This window comes from Meriones unguiculatus, chromosome 21 (genome assembly GCF_030254825.1).
Source record: "Meriones unguiculatus strain TT.TT164.6M chromosome 21, Bangor_MerUng_6.1, whole genome shotgun sequence".
Lineage (NCBI taxonomy): Eukaryota > Metazoa > Chordata > Mammalia > Rodentia > Muridae > Meriones > Meriones unguiculatus.
This window is the reverse complement of record NC_083368.1, coordinates 46519363-46541548: the sequence shown is the minus strand read 5'-3', so window position 1 is coordinate 46541548 and position 22186 is coordinate 46519363. Positions and strand designations below refer to the sequence as shown.

General features: G+C 40.1%; 1 protein-coding gene across 7 annotated transcripts in view; it reads right to left on the bottom strand.

Annotated features, from left to right (window-relative positions):
• St7 (suppression of tumorigenicity 7) overlaps window positions 1-22186 on the bottom strand; it is a 233144-nt gene that overhangs the window by 35713 nt on the left and 175245 nt on the right. For all 7 annotated transcript variants that reach the window (XM_060374061.1, XM_060374062.1, XM_060374067.1 and 4 more), the window contains 2 exons: window positions 5737-5809; window positions 4212-4314 (listed from right to left, as the gene is read on the bottom strand). In XM_060374061.1, coding sequence (XP_060230044.1) covers window positions 4212-4314; window positions 5737-5809 — 176 coding nt within the window. The remainder of the gene's footprint in view (window positions 1-4211; window positions 4315-5736; window positions 5810-22186) is intronic.

Sequence of the window (22186 nt, the reverse complement as noted above, 5' to 3'; positions counted from 1 at the left end):
AGCACAGTGGAAAACTTTCGAAAACCTGTAGCTTGTCCGTAAAAGAAGCACGAATAATTCTGATGCTGAAGAAAGTAAGGCAGGATCATTAAAAAGAAGCTAAATACTCAGTATCAGAACAATAAGAAGGGTGCTGAGAGGGCATCTTAGAAAATTTCCAGACCCCATCATCACAGGCTTAATGCTATAAATGTTTTAACTAATCTGAAATGTTTTTCTTTGAGAAATAGACACTCTTCTCCTCTCCCTGTGCACAGAGCCACTGAGGGAAGAGTTTTCTTGTGTTCAATCTTCCAGACACTCAGGCACTGTGGCAGCTATGGTCCTAGGGATTGTATCCTGACAGAAGACTATAATCATCCACATTATGCTACTTTTGAACATGTGCAGAGAATGTAAGAATTATGGATCCTGGAAACTTACTCATTTCTAAGAAAGACCTGGGAGGCCAGGCAATATGTGTCAGGGTTAGCTTCTCTTCAGATAGCCCCTGAAAGGGCAATGAGGGAAGCTATGATGATAAAGCTAAAGGTAGAATAAAAGGAGAGCCTTGAAAGTTAGATTCCGGAAACTGGGGACATCTGAAAATGAAATGTGCAGGCAGGGAGTAGAGCTAGTCCAAGAAGGAGGCCTCATGGGCTACAGCCAGAAAGGTAGCAGTGCTCTGGCTGCCAGAACCCTTTGGAATTCATATCATCCTACCATGTGATTCAGAGATTTTCATGGAGTTTCAAGATTAAATATCTACCTAGGCTTTAGTCTTGTACTAGTCTGATCCCTCCTCTGTTTACCTATTCTGACATTTTGAAGTAGAAATACTAACTCTGTGCCACTGGATACTGTGAGTACGGTACTTTATTTTATTTTATTTTATTTTTTTAAGGACTTTACGGCAAAATGTTTGAGTTGAGTTTCAGAGACTTTTCACTTTGGCTTTTAAATAATGTTAGACTATTAAGACTTGGCAATAGACTGCATGCATTCTGAATTATAAGAAGGACATGAGAGTTGGAGTATGAGCTCAGCTAGTGAAGAGTTTGCCTTACAAGCAAGAGGGCCAAAATTTGATCCTAGAACCCATGCAAGTAAATGAATGGATAGATAGATGGATGGATAGATAGACAGACAGACAGACAGACAGAGTACTGAGTGTGGCCATATGCACTTACATTTCCAGTGCTGGAGAAGTAGAAACAGGTGGATCCTTGAAGCTTACTGGCCAGCCAGCTTAGCCTATTTGTCAAGCTCCAGGCCACTAATACCTTGTCTCAAAAACAAAACCCAAACAAAAAAAGGTGATGGTACTTGAGAAACAACAATCAAGATGGACCTTTAGCTTCTGCACAAATGTGCACTCACATACACATACATAGACACACACACACACACACACACACACACATTTAAACGAAAAAGATGGAGATGAGAATTTGGGGAAGAAAGATGACTGCTATGGTTTATGAGCTGTGTTTGACTGTCAGGAAGGGTTAAATTTATAATGGCTCACCTTGGTAGACAACGATACAGAAGAAGCTCCTAAGAGCCTGGATATGGTCTAAGTGTGTCTTTCAGGGCAGTTCAGAGAAAATGGCAAGAGGCCCAGATAGATAAAAAGGAGAAAGATGCTACACTACACTGGCTTATTCCCTTCTGTTTCTCATCGTGTCCCTCCCTCCCTTGTTCTCTCTATCTGTGTCTCTTCTTCCTGAATTTCATGGTCTCCCTACTATGACAGACTGAAACTTTGAACCAAAATCAGTTAATCCTGTCTATGTAGGGATTGAAAGTATAATATACTCTCTTCTCTGTTTTCATGATTAGAAAAATGAAGTGAGATTAAATAATTAAAATACTCGTCTGAGATGAGAGATAGGACAATTTTCCTAATGTGATCATTATGCATTATATACATATATCGAAGTGCCAATTCTATCCATAGATAGATATATGAAATTACCATGTGTCAATTAAAGCAACATTTGAATAATTTCCACTTTTAGAATAATTACAATTGGCAGGAGTGTCAACTAACTGGCAAACTCTTCCACAGCAGTTTTGAACTATTTCTAAGAGCTTTAATTATTTTTCAGGAGCTTAATTAACCATTTCAGCCCATTACCACAGAATTAAATGACAATGTCATCAAAATATCTAAACAAGAACTGTGAAGATTTTCTACCCAGAATTGCAGGGTTCTTAGTAGGGTAAGTGAAAAAATTGGGACCTGTTTCCTAGGCTTGAGGGGCCACTAACAAGTTAGTATCAATGACTTTAAGCATTTATAAACATGACGTTCGAGTGTTGTGACGGTTTGAATTAGAAGGGCTCCCATGGCTTCAGTTATTTGAATGCTCAGTCACCATACTCTGATGGTATTAAAAATCCAAGGAGGTGTGGCCTTGCTGGAGTAGGTGTGGCCTTGTCACTCAGCTGGGCTTTGAGGTTTCAGAAGCCCATGTCCTGCCCAGGAGTTAGTGCTAGTGCTCTACAAGCCCCCATCCCCAACCCTGCCTATGGATCAGGTCCTATCTCTCAGCTGCTGTTCCGGCCTACGGCTCCCTGCCATGAGAATGGACTAATCCTCTGAAACTGCAAGCAAACCCACAATTCAATGTTTTCTTTCATAGCACCTTGGTCATGGCGCCTCGTCACAGCAATAGAACAATGACTAAGACAAATGTTTTTTAAGAATTATTAAATATTTTATCTCATTTGGTCCTTATCTCAAACGATAGGTGGGGCTTATATTTTTATCTTCATTTGGAAGATGAGTTTGGAGGCACTGATCCCAAGGTTCCGTAGCTCGTAAATAATAGCCAGAACTTGAAACCATGTTTTCACCTCAGAATCCTGGGCTCTGTTTCTCAATAACTGATATGAACAAGCCTTATTTATGCTTACAGAATAGTTCTGTAGTTTGAGGGAATGTCCAGTAAATATTAATAGATGACTCCAGTTTACTATAATTGAGAACAACTTTTATGGCTAGTTTTACATTTTAATCAGAGTTCAATCAACATTTTGGCTTAGACTCAAAATATTGTTATACAGATTCATGCTTATAGCATCCTACATATAACCCTTAGGCCTCTGTAAACATTTTGCTGATTAGCCACTAGCACTGGAGTAGTTAAGTACATCCTTATGCAAAAAGGCCATTCTGGATCACTCTTTTATTTTCCATTAAGTAAAAACATAACCTAGACTGAAGTAAAACCTCAGGAATGATATTAGATCACATATCCCTACCATTTTCAATATCAACAAAATAAATTAAAGTAGGTAACTCCATGCATCACCTCTCCCTCTCCTCTCTCCCTCCCTCTTCTCCACCTTCTTGCTGTAGCACTGCAACAATGCAAGCAGGATTTCTTTGTCATTTGTGCCAGGAGGTCTTCATCAGATATTTTCCCAAATACTTTATGCCATGTAAAATCAGATGTGAAACTGTAAGATTAGTTTCTTAGAGGCTAAATGTGTTTAATATCAACAGACTGAAAAGGACCCACAGCTAAATACCTACCACAGAACAGATAATTTCAGGGAAGTCCTACATATACATTCAGCTCATGAATAAAACATTCCAGAAATATCTTTTGCCTTGATTTGATTCTGTTAAAATCAACCTCAGAAACAATATGTGAAAAATATGGAGCATTTACCAACTGTGTATCATGGGGTTTAACAACTAAGACGAATCCTTTCACTATGTGTAAGTAGTGAAGTGGAGCTCACAAATCAAAACTTTACATACTCTGGAGTTTCTCTTATTTTTCTCTAGCCACTACTGATTACCTACATTTATCTGTAGAGCTTTGGAATGTCACATTAGTTGGTGTTTTTAATGAGCTTTGAGCATAAGGTTTATTTTTAGAATTTGCCTCAGACAGGACTAAAACTGATGTAAAATTCCTATCAAACTCTCAGGATCTTCACTTCAGTTAATTTTAAACTTTCTGAACCTAGTTGCCTAAACATAGTCTATCTATTTTATTACATTTACACTGAAAACCAGCCCCCTCCCCCAAGTTCCCTTGTGTGTAGTTTTTGCTGAATACCGAGGCTGCAAATGCCTATAGACTGCACAGGTCCTACAGTTTGTTGGTTGCAGTTCATTGTTTTATAACCAGGGATCCTGGGGACAGGGCACTGTGGTTAGCAAATGCTTTCTCTGCTATCATAATGAGCTCCTGGGGGACCCAAAGACTCACTTTTGGCACGTGCGGATTAAATTCCACAGCTCTGTGAATGGCCTCTACTGCATTCATCTCTGCTGTGCTCAGCCCCCGCCGAGATGCAGCCTCCGGAGAGAATCTGAAAAGCAGAAAGACAAACACCATGCAGTTGGGATCACTGCTTGGGCAGCTACCCAGGGAGCAAGTACACACGAAGGGCCCCTATGAGCTCAGTGAGCCACTGGCACAAGCTCTCCACACTTCCTCTACAGGGACCTCTGAGTTACCCCTTCCACCAAGGCCAACAAAAACCCCAGCAGAAGCAGAAAGCGTGCTTACATTGAGTGGCGGCGGGAATTCTATTCATCTGTCAACTCACTGTCTAAATAGCTAATCTAAATTTTCTGCAAGGTACCTGCTTAGGTGAGAGCAGAGGGAGGACTGACAAGGGCAGACAGTGTAGGAAAAAGAAAACTAGGTTACAGAAGAGCGCACTTGGTTAAAAACAGAACTGGGGAGGATTTTAGGGAGGCTCCCAACCCAATGTCAGTGCTGCCATGGAGGCTAGGTGGCCGCAGCTGCAGCAGCAGGCGGGCCTGAGTGGACTGTTCCAGCAGGGGGGGTGTGCGTGCCCAAACTGTGGGCAAGACACCTGCCCAAGGGAATGAAAAAAAAAACCAGACCATGCAATCTCTTTCTCACCTCACACCCAGGGCTAACTCCAGAGCTGTGCTTGGCAGGCAGACACCACAGGGGAAGCTGTGGCAACCCTGGCCCTGCCCTCCCAAGCTGGAGTCGCTGTGTAGGGAGAAAAGATGTTGCAGTAGGTACTGGCGATCTACAGGATAAAAAAGAATGAAAGAAAATTACTCCAGTTTTGAAGTGCACACACACTTAACAGCAAACCTGTCTGACACCGCAGAGGCTATTACCTGCTCTCTGCTTTTAGATGCTGCAAAGGGTCTGGACTGCCTCAGGGGAATCTAAGTATTTATGAACTCAAAATCCACCTATTCTCTTTAACCTGCCCAGTCATCCCTTGAATACGTGTGGAATGTCTATGTGCCATAGTCACCTGCCTAAATAAAATGGGCAAATGTCCCACTGAGGTGGCATCTCCAAGTAAAGAGACCAGGAGCAGTGGGGCAAAGAATGGGAGAGGGCACTGTCCACTGCCACACTATAGGGCCCCGTAACAGACAGCAGAGTGAAGGGAATATACACACAGAAAAACTAGCACAGGGACAGACTGTTCTGTGTAAATCCCAAGCAGTCCTTTTGTTTCTACTGTCTGACAAAAAGTAAAAATAATAAAAAAGTCACCCAGAGGAATGCAATGTAATGTAAATCCATGTTATGAACCCACACACCCTTACGATAAGTGGGGACAGACACTTCCTCCTTCTAGCAGTGAAATACAAGATCAGCAGCTTTGGGGAAATGCATGCTTTTAAGCAGGGTCACAAGGACCAAGGGAAGCTTCAGGAAAAAGCCCTCAAAGGCGACAGGTCTCCTTACACCTGGCCAGCATTGGGAGCCACACAGGAGACTGTGCACTTACTTGTCCGAGACAGCTCTTGCTTTGAGCAGGGCTGCTGTGTAGCATATTGTTGCCGACTTTGGTAAGCTTATATCTGCCAGGAAAAAACAAAGTAAGAACTCTTGTAAATTTGCAGTCAAGGAGATAATACTCTAAAAACACAAGACTAAATTATGTGTGTCCATGCCAATACAAATTAAGAATATTTAAACTATTACATAAGAATCCCAGTTCTTCCTTACTGTGTCAAAACGCTATGGGTTATTTTGTCAATAACTAATGTATAAAAGTCACTAGGCACAGTCTTTAGACATCATCTCCTATTTTAAAATACACATTTTATATCTTGAATTTAAGTAGAGAATATATAAATACATAAATTTAGTTATTACACAAAAACCTCTGATATAAATGGGACACTTCTGTCAGTTATAAAAATTACTCAAGAATTACATGAAATATTAATGCAAGGAAAAATTAATCTGAGTTTAAAATACCTACAAAGATAAACAAGGTATATTCTTTAATAGTTAGATTAATTTAAGACAAGTTTCCTTTGTATTGAGATTCAGTAATTCAAACACATTTTTAAACAGGACTTTTCACAAATACAAAGGCTAAGGTCAAGGAGATGCAGGATCTCTCTGATGCATATAATTTGTAAAGAGTCCATGGATCAAACATTCTGAAAAGTGTCCAAGTTTTCTCATTCAAATTCTTGGTCAGTCGCCTTTTATATTAAAGTCGAATTTGTCAGAAAGACAATTTTATAAAGTTTCTAGAAAACTACAGATGGAGAAGGGGGGAGAGCAGCTGTGAGATTCAGATAATCAGTTTACACACACAGGTACAGAACTATGGGAGCTGAAGGTGTTGGTCTCTGGGTGTGGAAATATATGTACTTAAACTGGAATTCCATTCTTTCCAAAATAGGACAGCTGGTGCTTCCTTAGCACTTGTTTACCAAATTTCATTCTGACACAGAAATAACTTCTTTATAAAACAAATAATAATAACATTTATTTGGAGGGGCCATGTGTGGAGGTCAGTGGACAGCTTGCAGGTGGTCATTTTCTCTCCTTGAACCACGGAGGTTCTGGGGACCAAACTCCAGGAGCTCGGCTTGGCAATAAGTACTTTACCCACGGAACCATCTTTCCACTCCCAAAACTATTTTAGTTCAACATAAACTGGAGCTGAAGAGAAAGCTTGGCCACTAAAGGCCATTACAACTATGCCTCTCCCATATGCCTCAAAATTCCCCCTTCATATCTCACATGCCCTATAAACCTCTTCACAGGGCTGTTTGCAACTTTGAAAGAACTACCCTATAGAAAAACTGTAAAGGAATCTCAAAGCTGGCCAATGGCAGCAGAAGAAAGTAATTCCTTAAAAGAAAATGGTTTCCTCTTCCATAATAAGCACTTACCATCAATTCCAGAGGGAGATTACCCTTTGAGAGGAACATTCAGGACACTTGGTGAATCACAATCAATCGTGGAAAATACTGAAGCTATGCCCGGAGACAAGGTATCTGACTCCCTGCTTTACCTCAGCTGACCTTGTCTCCCTCAGTAACGAAGGGCAGTAACCGTGCTTTCACTTCCACAAGTACCACGACCAGTCACGGTGTCTGGGGGAGCTGCCCAGTTTATTCTGTACATTATGTCATGTGTCAGAACTACTCAGTGACGCAGGCAGCTAGAGGAACAGAAATATCTTAGCTCTTGATTTGCAGAACTGAAAAGCATCTCTTCACTGGGTCATTAGAATCAAATATGGACATGTACCTCTCCCTGTGAGAGGCTAAGTACAGCCTGTGATACCCCATCTTCCATATTAACCAACCTACATGAGCCTTCAGGCAGATGGCCCTTGTCAGACAAGATGGTCCCTACCCCTTTCCAATCAGCTAGTTCATCAAAATTAGGTGCCACGCACAGCCTTGTCTCTGAACTAACTGGCTTCTGTTGTGAGACAAGCAGATCTAGCTTTTCCTAGAGCATTGATGGCAACAATAATAACACAAAACTAAAAGAAAAAGGGGGTTTTGTAGTCTAGATCTCAAAAACTATATTCAAGCAAAACTGTATCACCACCACCCATACTATACCACCCATACCATACAGATGGTTGTTTGGTTGTTTGTCTGTTTGTTTTTTAAAGATAGGGTCTCATGTAGCCTAGACGGACCTCTAAATCATACAGTTGAGGATGACCTTGAACTTTTGATCTGGTATGCGTTACTAATTTTAGAAGTATTTAACATGAACAGATGTGAAGAGTAGATAATATCTACGCAAAGTCACAGGGTTTCACTGCTGCTTCTGATGTGGTTCTCCTGCTTTTCTCTCTTTCTAGAGCTTGCTATGTAAAAACTAAAATTTTAAAGGTTAACAAGATGGCCAGAGGGAGAATTCTGTAATTCAAAATGTGTGAAGCAGGTTCATTAGCAAATACACTGGTAGAGTCAGATACAGACAGACAGACAGGCAGACAGATAGACAATAAGCACTGTCAGCCTGCATATCCATCAGACACATGGTGTTCAAACTCCCAGTGAAAGCTGGAATGCTCCTTCTGCATTGTGCCTGCTGCAGGATATCACCTCACTAACATGTTTTAGCTAATAACATCCAAATCAGAGGCAGAAGCTGATATTCTGTGCTCCTTGTAAGAAACTAGGAGTAAGTTTATTATAGGTCCCTTGAATTCTGATCCCTGCTTCTTTGATTCCTGGCTCCTCTCAAGCTGAGACTTAGTAACTGCTGCCTACTGTGATTTTTAAAGTTATTTTTTTCTAACTTTACAAGTATAGTCAAATGCAAAGTTCAAAGAACTTTGAATGCTTCACTCAATTCCCCCAAATGGTCATGTTTCACATAACAATAGTACTAAGAACAAAAATCTAAGCCGACACTGTTACAGTGATATGAATAAACACAGACTTTGCCCCATCTCATTATCTTACATGTGCTTAAGTAGTCATCTGTAATAACTAGATTCATGTAACACTACTACCCCACCAAGATAAAGAATTGTTCCCAGCCACAGAGAATTCCCTTCCCAACATGGTGTTCACAAATCTATTTTCTGGAGTTTTGCTTGCCCCTATGATTTCATGCTTTGCCACTAAGAAAAGGATAAAATGACAAGACAAAGAAAAAAAACTATCAAATTTGTCACGGAAATGTTAGTATCAGAAGCTGTGAGCAGAGAGTAACAAGTTTTCTGCTTGCTCATACTACCAGGAACTTTTCTCCTTTAGAAGAGACTAAAACCTAATTCTAAGTAGAGTATTTAGTTTGTTTTGTGATAATAAACTACCTCTACAGTGGCTTTCTGCCTTTTACAAGAGGCATTTCGCAATAATTACCATAAAAATCCTCTTAAGAATTGGAATTTGGGTTGGGGTATAGTACACTAGTATCATACACTTAGCATGCACAAGGCCCTGGACTCAATCCAAACACACACACACACACACACATACACACACACACACACACACACACACAAACTGCGGCGGGGGGGATATGGTAGTGTCGTAATAAAAAAAAATGAAAGAAAAGGGTAAATACAAAACACACAGTTCACCCCATTACTTCCTACAAAAAAGGTATGCTAACTATATATTTCTCAAGCGCCAACCAGAGCTGCTGGTGTTTGCCTAAATTTTCTTTGACTTGTGTTTATATAAGTCCTTTTCTGAAAAGGGAAAAAATTCCTCCACATGAAAGCAAATTGTCATCAAAGACTTTTATTAAAAGTTATAGTCTGACATGAACTCAACGGCGAGCTCTTCCACCACCACCCCCCCTCACAAGGGAAAAGCAGCCTTGCTAGGCCACAGAAGAGGACATTGCAGCCAGTCCTGAAGAGACTTGGAAAGGGGCAGGGAGAAGATGAAGGAGGGAGGGTGGGATTGGGAGGGAATGAGGGAGGGGGCTACGGCAGGGATACAAAGTAAATAACCTGTGATTAATATAAAAAAATAAAGAAAAAAAGTTACAGTCTTGAACTTCATACACATGGAAGCCCATGACATTTCTGAAGTCTATCCATATAGTAGCACAGAATTTTCATTATTCCTCATGGCTGAGTACTACTTATTATGTAGTACTAATACTATATATTTGCTCTAATATTAATGGACATTTGCATTGCTTTCTAGCTTTAGCCCATTATAATTAAGGGTGCCCTGAGTGTGCTTATCATGTACACTTTAAAAATATTCATTTCTCTTGGACGTATGACTGAAAATGGAATGGCTGAGTTAAAAGGTAGATATTTAACCTTACTGAACAGTGCTAAAACATGTAAGTTTCATCCTAGATGGATCATACTGGCATACACCTAAGTAAAAAGCTATTCCCCTCTCTGCATAAGATGTGCATAAGAGTGTGTAATTTATACCTCAGCAATCACTTAATTCGGTAAAGAACCACTCTCCGAGGTCGCTTCTCCCACCAGTGCGCTCTTCCTCCGCTTTTTACTGACCTTTGACCACATGCCCCAAGCTCCACTTTCTTACTGTGAACCTAAAATCCACTAGTTTTACCTTTAAGACTACTTCCCAATTCATTCCTCCAAACATTTAAGTGGTTACAATGTCTTTCTTTTTACCAGTTTCCCGGGGCAGAAGGCTCTAGTGTCTTAACTGGCAGAACCAGGAGAAGTTTTCACGCAGTTTTGTTCCTGAGCAATGGGTGATTTAAAGTGAGAATTGGGAATGGGAGCAAGCCTCCCAGTGCCCCATACTGGCCCAAGAGGGAGCTCAAGGGACACTGCCACTAACATCCCACCCAATACCAGCCAGGCCTAGCACTGAGTACCTGGGGTCTCATTTCTTTTCCTGTTATAGTGTGGTCAACCAAACAAATCTCCAGGGTCTGTTCAAACTAATTTCAGTCAAAGTTTTGTCTGTTTGTTTGTTTTCCCTCTTCCCCAGAGGCCAAGAAAATTTTCTGAAGGTTTGAAAACCTCCAGGAAGGAGGTTTTCTTATGTGATCCCATTATATGTTCAGTGTTAATTAAATCTGTAGCATTAATTTTAGTGCTTTCACCATCTCAGTACAGTTTATTAGTCATCTTTGTGATTCAAGTTGTCACCCACAGCTTTGTTCTATCCATGCATTTAATAAATACGCCTTTCTCTTCACATCACTATGTCCACCAACATTACTGCAGTTACCAAGGGCTTGGTAAGAAGAAGGCCTTTGTATTGTTTAATCCTCGGAGTAACCATACTTGTTAGAAGTTCCTTCAAAAATGGAATGTAGACATATGGCAATATCAAAGCTGAACTAAGTACAAATCGTCTCCCATGGTGTTTATCTGTACCACCTTGTCTCTAAGATGATTTTGGCATATGGGTATAGGGTACCTATAAGGCCTATAAGATCTTTGCACTATGAAGGCTGAGGCAGCAGGATTGTGAGTCCAGGTCATTCTGGCATCCTGGTTACACAAAATAATCTTGGCAAAAAAAAAAAAAAGTCAACAACAATAGGTGACAATGGCGACACTGAGAAGGAAATGGGACTATACTTCTAGGGATCACTATAATTTGCAACTGGCTATGATGATACATATACAATGTTGCTCCATGTTAGCTAAAATAATAGCACTTAAAACATTAGCAAATGTTTCATTTCAAGATATAATCAGGTCTATGGCATCCCTCCAATTTAGAAACATGAAAGAAATTGGCCACTTAAACTTTTAAGATAAACATTTAAAAACTATTGTATATACTATAAATATTTTCACAGCCACTATCTCATCTGTGTTTATTTGCTACAAATTCTCTAGTATACACATCCTGGAATTTCAGTCATCTCTATCTCAGCTAGATGCTCATAAAACACATAATTATGATTTTTACAATTTTTCTGGGGTTTATTTATTTGCTGTAATTCTTAGGAAAAGACCAAAAAGTACTAAAGGACATAGAAACAGAATGAGTAGCTGTGACTTTTTAATAACATTAATATAATATTTTCTGCTCCAAACAGTACTGCCATGAAATAGAGGCAAGAATTAGACAACAGCCTAGGGCTGCTATGGTCATTCTGCCAAGGGTTAAAAAAAAAAAAAAAATGTAGGCCCAGACAGGCAGAGTGGCACACACTGTAATCTCAGTACTGTGGGAAGCTGAGGCAGGAGGACCTCAAGGTCAAGACATGCCTTAACTTATATATAGTTAAGACTCAAACTAAGAGAGATAAATAAAGAAAAAGGGAGAGAGGTGAGGGGACCAGAAAGGTAGGCTGGCTAAGAAAAACTTTTGAGTTAACAACAAATCAATCTTTTAGCACATATCCTTGTCACCATCCCAAAACTACCAAATGGGCTATTTGCTTTTATTTTCCCTCTCATGTTATCTTATACTTTATTCACTGTTCTGCATAGACCATAACTTCACACATTCAAATACCCAGACCTTTTCTTCCCTCAGACTTTCACTCTGCTCCATACCGGCTTACTGGACTACGCCTTACTTACAGACACTTAGTGACTTGCCACCTGATACCTTCATTCTCCTTCTCTTTCTGTGTACGTGTGTGGTGTATGTGCACCCATGGCATCCGCAGGGACTAAAGGAAGACACGGTGAGAACTGTTTGGTCAATGCACAGCTGACCACTTTGAGATGGGATCTCTTACTGAGTCTGGACTTCAGCGGCCACTGATCCTCCTGTCTGGCTCTCCAGAACGCTGTTTGCTTTTTCCGTGGGTGCTGGAATCCAAATGCAGGCTCTCCTCTTCTAAACGTGAAGACTCACTCATGGAGCCATGTCTGCACCTCTGATCTCTTCACATGCTTTAGGCATTTCTATTTCCTTCTCGATTCTACTGCAAGTGACTATAATTTCATCATTCAGTCACCGATACTTTCTAAAATATCTTCCTGTAAAAGAGTTTTTTTCATGTACCCTACCCTAAGTCCATCAACTTCAGGTCAATTATGTTCAATGAATCTCCATTGCAACTCCATATTTACCTTTCCTCTGAACTAGAAAAACAGCATGCAGCTTTGGCTTTTTGCTATTGTTTGCTTTAAATTCAAAGGACATTTCTACACCTAATGTTTCCTTCTTTAACTTACAAAAAAGCTTCTTCATTTAAGAATTGACCTTTTGAATAAACATTATATCACTCCTGTGTTTGGACTACTTTAGCAGTAACTGGAGTGCTAGCGAAGCTACCAGTCTATTAGCAAACAGAACTACCAGAACTACCCATGCATTTACAGCATGTACTTCACTGTCACCAGTTCTGCCTCTGCGGTGCGCGCACACACACATACACATACACACACACACACACACACACACACACACACACACACTCATGTTGTCATATAGTCCAGCAGAAACATGGACATGTTGACAGACTGTGTGGCCAAGCACCTCCCTGCATCTTAGGTACACTCCCTAGAGGAGTATCTGAGGTTGCAACTGTCTTCACAAGCCTCAGTTTCTTCTGGTTGGGGAATTAGTGGAGAACAAATGTGGCAGTAGCTTACAAGAGGAACATTTGCTCACCTGGAAGACAGAAGAGCATCTGCACAGGCCCCGCCACTTGTCTAAAGAAGAAACCCAAATCCCACTTCCCACAAACTTCAACGGATAGTTCCAAAGCCCTCCAACTGCCCCTGGAGATCATGTGGCACTTAACTGTAGTGCTGGGAAGCGACTTCTTTTCAGACTATATTTCAATCTCAGGTCTGAGAGTTTTGGCATAGTGTTCATTTCCTGTCTTATGGGTTTATTGCTGTGAAGAGACACCATGACCATGGCAACTCTTATAAAGGAACACATTTAATTGGGACTGGCCTACAGTTTCATCATCATGGCAGGACATGGTGATATGCAGGCCAGCATAGGGCTGGAGAAGGAGCTGAGAGTTCTACATCTTGTTCCACAGCCAGCAGAAGAAGACTATGTGTATGCCATACAGGGTGTATCTTGAGCAAAGGAAACCTCAAAGCCTGCCCTACAATGACACATTTCCTCCAACAAGGCACACCTACTCCAAAAAGGCCTTATCTCCTAATGGTGCCACTCCCTATGAGCTAAATACATGAGTCTATGGTGGCCATTCCTATTCAAACCACCACACCACCTCAAGTCAGGCAAGGTAGAGTGTGAGCCCATTCTTCTACTCTTCACACACTGAGGGCAGATGGAAGTTTTCCTTTGAGAGTGCCTCCAGATCGCTCAGAGGCTTTTAAAACAAAACCCAGCTAGAGGCATAGCCTTTCAGGTCTGTTCCCTATGCCCCTATGCGTTTCACCCCATGTATCTTCTGCCATTTGCTATGCACCATGTTGATCCCTCTGCAATGGGGAAATTCTCACACAGTGATATTGCCCATGCCCCTACCTTTCCATATGTTCTCTTTTGCACAAGCACTTCACTGTCCACGTCAGTTCAGATCCCACCTCCTCCAAGGAGGACCTCCTCACTTCTTGCTAGGTGAAGTAGCCCTTCCATCTTAAGTTAAAAGCTACTTCCACAGTCCTTATCCTTCCTATATTTACTTCAATTGGTGTTCTGTAGAAAGTAAAGGTTGTGTATCTTGAGCTCTTTGCAACCACAACACAAAGTGAAGTCTGAAATATACTTGGTAGTCAGTGTCTGCTAAATAAAATTTAAGTTGATGTATCTACATCTCAAATTTCTTGATATTAACATCATTCAATATGACAACATCCACATCTAATTTATCTCCTGGAAGACAAAAGTAACCAGTGTTTATGGGAGTTTTAATAGGAAACCATGAATGTGTTATTTCTCAAAATGTGTGACTTCCAATTATCTTTGCTTCCAGTGTTCCAACGAGAGGTACACAATTTGCTAGTGCTCTCATCAAGATGCCTGATTGAAACAGCAAAAGAGAAATAGAAAACATATAGTAAATAGCAAAAAAGAACAGAAAACAGGAAAAGTGGAAGAAACAGTGATCTGAAGCAAAGAGGAAGAATCTTCATCTTAAAACAAAAAAGTCAAACCACATCTTTTCTGGCTTCTCCTAGAACTTTGACTGGAACACAGCTGAAAGAAGGTCATCTTTGGGGGAATGACTTGAGTTTTCCAAAGTTATAAAGGGTTCATGAGAACAAAAATTCAATGAAATAATCCTGAGGAAGAATTCATGGAACGAAACTGCAGATAAGATAAAACAATTTAAGAGGCCGTTCACTTTGATCTTCATTTTCTTTTGTTCATCTACCAATGATAACGATCAAGATGATCAAACACGGTTTAATAGATCATTACTGTTCTTATGCATGAGCCAGATCAAGTGGGGGTCAAGTCTCATATCTCCGGTTCTAAAAAGCTTTGGCGGGTAGCATCCAGCAGATAAATAAACCCCAAACTACCTCACAAATGACACTACCCCATAACGGCATCTCCATTTCTGATTCATTCACTAACAACTGATGTTCCAAATAACTTCCATTATACAGGAGCCCAAGAAAATCAGGACACAGAGCTTGTTCTCAAAGCAGTCTTTTTCTACACAGCTTGTAGTATGTTTAATAAATGCACCAAATACTGATTCACCTTCACCAAATTTATCATTTATGGTGTGTGAGTATGCAAGTGTGTACACGTGCCTGTGTGCAGACATATATGTGCTTTACACACACCTTTTCACACCAGAATATAAACAAAGTTGCACAGAATAGATCATATGAAGCTCTGAGTCCACATGTACCTGAAAGTATCTGCTATATAACATGTTTCAATAAATCCTTGATGAAATAATTTGAAAAAGGAATCCTAATCACTCTCTGAAATCCAGTACCAACTACAGGTTGAACATCTACGCTCCAAAGTCCAAAACTTTTAAGCACAATTCAAAAATCTTTAGAGTTTAGAAATTTTCAGATTAGGAATGCTTAATTATGCAAAAATTATAATCTTCAAAATAAAAACCTCCAAATGTAAAACACATGTGGTTCTAAGCATTTCAGATATGGCATTCTATGTGCCTGTTCTTGTTTGGGTAGCAAATTGACATCACCTCTGTCAGAAACACTTCACAGTCACATTAACCCAAGAAAGGTAATGCTCACAGACTCTCTAGGAGCAATGAAACAAACAAACAGAAATGAAAACTGAAAGAACAAAAACAGTTGCCTCTCTCACCTTCATAACCATGTGTGGACTGTAACCTGCTATTACTACCCTATTAAATGATGCTTTCACCATGCAGGTGTACTCAGGAAATGTTTTACTCTTATTCCTATTTATAATACGATGAAAACAATAGCAATGTAGAATTCTATCCTTAAATCCTTGTTGTTGTTAGTTTCAGGCAGTGTGAGGTCTTTTTGCCCCACCTTCAAGAAAGCGAATCCAAGGTCTCCTTTCAACCTAACAGGAAAATTCACCAAAGAAATAAAAAGGATTGATATACAAAAACCTCAAAAAAATGTGCCGTCTGGGATTTCAATGATTCAATCGGGAAATTCTACATGGCCTTAGTAATTTTGGGCAGGGGGAAGAACAAGGAACATGCGTTCAGCTACACCCAGAAAAATTCATCTTATGCTGCAAAGCCAAACACCAGATGTGATTTGCAACTTTTGGACTGTATTACCCCAGAAGTTCTGTCAAAAGGCCCTTCTGTGGCTGGTGCTTTGGAGCCAAACACGGCAGTTTCAGTGATGGTAATGGCTGGCTGGGGAGGAATGTTACCTTGGTAAATTATGATAACTGGGCAATAAGAATTACCAAAGCCAACATAAATTAAGGGGGTTTGTGAGTGTGCCAACTATGTGCATTGCAGATGTATGTACTTAAGAAAAGTCTTCTCCATCATTAGAGACAGAAGTTCCTCATGCATGCAGTCCTTGTTGAAATGACATCCATTATCAGAACCCATACTTACTCCATACATAGCCCATCATCTGACAATCTACCATTTGTAATCTCAGAGGCCTAGACTTCTTGGCAGACCTATCTCTGGTGTCCAAGTCAGGAGGGCACCAAGTCCAAAGCTCAGCAGGCCTATCACTTCACAGTGATTCATGCTTACAGGCCTGAAGCCACAGCTCACGGCATCAATGATGATGGTTATTTTCTTCTCAGAAGAACTAATGGTTCACTGGCCCATCTTTTACACTAAAATTCTCCTTAATCCCTTGCCTAACATACTTGATCTCTTCCCTAGCTGCTTGTACAGAAAATGGAGGTTTAGAGTCACTAAATGGGACTGACAACCCTTCAAACCTTCCTTTGCTAAAGCATCCTAGTTTTGTGGTGACTGTTTCAGAAGTTGCACGTGCCTGTGGTATCAAAACTTGCATTCACAGCTTGGCTGAAATGCTCTGTTTTAAAGGTATGAATAATCCGATGATGATGATGAATACAGATCTTACTTCCTGCTCCTTCCTGACACCGCAAATACCTCCTGTTCCTGGTTTCTTCAAAGGCAAAGAGAAAACAGACTAACCACAAAGGCAGGATGTACAGTGACCATTTTCACAGAAACTATGATGATAGGTGAGCTAGGGGGCCTGGACAGTGAGCAAGCTGACTGCAAAGGACCAGTAAAGAGCTTGTTTGCTGACGTCTCAACACAGAGAGACTTTTCTCTATAGCTTCTGGTTTCAATCTGCTGGAATGAAGGCATTCCCTCTGGGTTAGAACCTTGCACTGTTCTGGAGTATAGCTTTTGTAGTTTGCTGCTGACAGGTAAGAATGCTAATTTAGCATGGATTCGGTGTTGGCAGTTAAATGTCTTGATGTAACTGCTGCATTTATACATTTGTGGCTACAAAAAAGGCTAGCTGGTCTTTATAGGAAAGTGTATGTCCCTAAACTTAGGGCCACCACTAAAAAGTTAACAGTATAAATATCCAAAAGAGCCTGGACCTATGTTTCTGTTCGCATACATTGTGGAGAGGCTGGAAGAGCTCGGATTCTGTTACACTTTGAATGTCCCCTATGAGCTAGCATTGTTTGGAAGGTTTTAGAACCTTTAGCATGTGGGGCCTACCTGCCAAATATAGGCCACCAGCAGTGGGCCTTGGCTGATTACAGCCCAGTCCCATTTTCAGTCCAAACTCTCTGCTTCGTGGTCCCCTAAGATGTGTGAGGTAGAAGCAGAAGGCCTGCACCCACGGCCTGAGCAGCTGTACCACGCCTTCCCCACATGGCAGACTGGAGCTGTGAGCCAAAATAAATCCTTTCTGCCATATGTTGCTTCTGTCAAGTATTATTCTCACAGCAAGGAGAAAAGTGGCTAATACTGAATCCAAAGGAACACTTTGTCTTTGTATCAGAAGTCAAAACCCATAATGTTTCTCTTTACAGCTTCCAAATTTTTAAGAATTATTTTTAGGCAAACCTAAGCAATCCTGTTTTTATAATCAAATATCTCTACATATGTTCTATTATCTCTATAATTAAATTCTATGATAGGCCATACACTAGCTTTGTGGGTGAACAGGACTGGTTCTTAGCCTCATATTTCAGCTGACATTTTATATATAACTTTCTATTTATATAAGATTGATTAAGGCTAGAAAAACTAAGGAGCAGCAAGGGCTCTGTACGACAAGTAATAGTTTCCTCACTCCTACTCTGTGCCCCAAAGTTCTCAGTGCTAAGCATGAATTACACTTCTCTCTCACAGCCAATCACCTGCTGTGTTGTCTTAGAAAGTTACTTAATCTTCTAAGCTTCAGTTCCATTTCCACATAGGGAATGGAGGCTTAGAAGGTTAAGTACTCCACCCATGATGCTTTTTGGAATCCCAGGGATCATTAACTAAAAACAGCAGATGTAAATGCTTCTAAGTATACTGTGTGTTCAGCACAGGCACATTCATTGGTGCTGTGAGAGCCTTCTAAAACTGAAATGCCCCGATTATAATGAATAAGATGCATGGATTCTTTTCCTCTCTGCCATCTTAAGCTTTGAGGCTAAAGTTATCAACCTAGGCAGCCTATAAACTTCCTTGAAAAGTGATCCAAATATTGTAGCAGTTTTTACAGTGCTTCTAAAAGAACTTTCTGGTGACTTCATAATAGTGAAAATATTCCATGTATATCAAATATATGGCTAGAAAAAATGATTAATCTCAATTAAATTAAAGCTATACATCAAATCATCTTTGTGACAAATTCAAACAAGCTGATTGAAGGTACAAAGCAGTATTTTGAAGACAGCATCAGAAAGGCAAGCAAATTTAGATGTACCTATGTCCTAATGAATAGTTAAAAGGCAATTTAACATCACTGAAACTCTGCACCACTGCCCCAGCCCACATATTTCATTCCTTTATACAAGAAGCAGAGTCCATCAATGCACCAAGACTCACATTTATGGAAAACACATGAGAGCTAACCCTTTATGAATTTGAATCCCAGCTCTGCAGTTGTCTAGGAATGTGTAATCGTGCAAGTTACATAAATTCACAACAGCTCAATTTGTGCATCTGATGAAATGGAGTAACCACTTCCTTACAGGGTTACTGTACGGGTATAGCTAATGTGTCTAACATGTTTGAAGAATGGTAGGATAACAACAAAAAGCAATGGTGTTAATTTTTTTAAGTTACAAATACTGCCAAAAGCAGTCAATAAGTCACTGGCTTTTTCTTTCTTTTAACATTCACATCATTTTAAAAAAATGACTCTTCACAGTTGATCTCTTTCTCTTATATCTACATGGCTTTCCTTTGAAAACTTAGTGATTACTGTGAACAACCATACTTCCCGGAAATAGCACAATCCTAACTGAATCTAACAACAGTACCTACCAAATATACAAGCATATATGGAAGCTTAGATAATGTCTGACACCAACATTTTATAAGAATCTAATGTTAGCTGCTGCTGTTACTTCAGTCATTGTGTGAAGGGCATTGTGGTGGTTCGTAAACTGAAAACTGAAACGAATAGAAGCTCCTCAGATATGACAAGACTTCAGACAAATGTGTACTGTAACAAAGCATGAGATGACAAAATCAAAATTAGATTGTAGATCACAAGGAAGGGTAACCAAGTAATCTCTAATCCTAGAAAAGGCAGTTTGCACAGTATCCACTGTAAGAAGAATTTGTAAATATCAAGGATTTTCATACTCAAAACCTTCAATTCCAAATTTTCTCTTTCTTTTTACAATAGTACAAAAGAATAAGGCAGGGGAAATATATTTTGTCTTCCTTTTCTTTCCAAAGCATGTTATTTCTCAGGGTTTTTTTTTTTCTCCCCATTCTTGCCATTTTTCTAAATCCTGTTTACAAAGGTCAGAAAAGCATCACTGATCCCTCCATGTCACTTCCCAGAAGATGACTTATAAAACTCAGCTACTCAACAAACAATAAAGGACGGCTGTGCCCATAAACCAGCCCAGAAACAGCCACCCAACCGCAACATTCCAATTCAGCGAGATAACATAATCCTGTTGTTTGGGTGTGACTCTATGAGATGGAGGGAGGGCTACAATTCAAAGTGCTGTCTCTAGCAACTTAGATAAGAATGATTGAACTTGAACCAGGGCAAAACACAGGGTGCCTCATAAGCTGTCTACTCCAAAAGCTCCAAAGCACTCACATCCTTGTACAGGGCCAGATAAAAGGCCAGCAGCTCAGCTAAGATCCTTTGGGTCTTCAAGAAAAGCGTCAGGGATGAAGTTGAAAGAGCCATGCCATGGGATGAGATAAAGAACAGGAGACATGGTTTTGCAGTCGTAAGTGGCTGCAACTCACCCTCAAGAACAGTAACTTCAGCGGCCAGCTCATTATATTTCTACTGTAAGTGATACAAGCATGAGCAAGTCAGCACCAAAACTCCCCTCAGAGTTCAGCAGGGGTTAGGTCATCTGCATTCTATTGACAACCACTGAATGCAAAGCCTCTAATGAGGCAACTCAGCAACACTAAGTGTCCTGCCACCAGTGAGACTCTTTTTCCATGAATAAAGAACAAGAACATCATTTCTGTTGCCAGGTACACAACATAAACAAAGCTCAACATGGGCCTTGATAGGGTAAGCTTGTCCATTTGAAATAAAGGAATTTTTCAAAGTGCAAGCCAAGTTTTAGTGGAGGGCGGGACAGGCTGTTGTAACAAGTAATACGAACATATGTTATCAGAATTTAATAAATCAGCTTTCGATTGTTGAGGAATGGAGGCTGTGCAATGAGATACATTGAGACAATGAATAAATCCAAGTGAGTTCATTTCTTTACTTGGCAATCAGTTTTACAACATAAGGCTGATGATTTCTGTAATGAGCTGAGATCCTCATGAAAGGAGCCTTGAGACCTGTGATCTCAAAGGCTTTTTTTAGTTAAAGCCTTACTTCTTAAGGCTTACCCGGCTAAGTACAGATCAGCACTGATAATGAGAACATCAACCTTGCAACGGGCAAAATGCATTTCCAGCCAGACCATGGCATCAGACTTGCTTCTTTGGTACTAAAAGACACTCACTATATGAACAGTGTGCCCACAATGATAAATAGCTTACATCTCCAAGCTTCAACTGAACAGTGAGATTTTAAAGGATAAACAGAGAATAAAAATGAGCTGATGTGAAGGCCAAACACTCTTCAGTTTGTTTACTTTAAAGTATTCCACAAACACTTTAAAATCAGCTCCATACTGAGCAGCGTGTATCCTGTTACACAGGGTGTGCTTCTCTACACAGGCAAACCGAAGCCATCACTGGCTGAAAGCTTTTAGTTTCCATCAATCTGAGCAAGGCTTGGAGAAAAAAACAAACAAAAACAAGCACACTTTAGCTCAGTTTCCTTAATAGCAGGGGATAACAACACATCCCTTAGGGAGAATTTTTTGTGTCAAAAATAAAATCCAAATGATATAGTTTGTTCTCTATGTTTGAAGAACTCCAGAAAATCTGTGATCTGAATAATTCTTAAGTAGACTAATGAAGTTTACTAAGAGATTATTATGTAGATTATTATACCATAATATCAAATCTACAAGCAAACATATTTTATGGGGAGAATTATTGAAATAAGTCAGAAGAATGTGGAGTTTTATAGAGAGTCTAAGCATGGCAGGTAATTGCATATATAGTTTTGTACTATTAATCAAATACTAAACTCACTATATCACTGTAAGCAGAATAGTTTTAAATTCTCTAGACTGTACAGTTTATTTCCCTGACTCACTGGTAACAGGTAAAGTAGAAGTTCATGAGGCAGTAACTGCAATAGTGAAGGGCCTTCAAGTAAAGAAGTGGGGCCGTCTGTTATCAAGGAAGACCTACAGGAAAGGAAACACAACTTGCTCTTCAAACATTTATTGCACTGTCACCTGTGCCAAGGCAATTAGTTGCTCTACTTTGATCTAGAACATCAACAAGGCCACCAAATAGTGATCACAGTGAACCTGCAAGATACCATGGGAAGACCTCTTGGTGCTGCTCAACTCCACATGTGCTATCTCTTGATCAGGAGGAAATTATGCAGAGACATA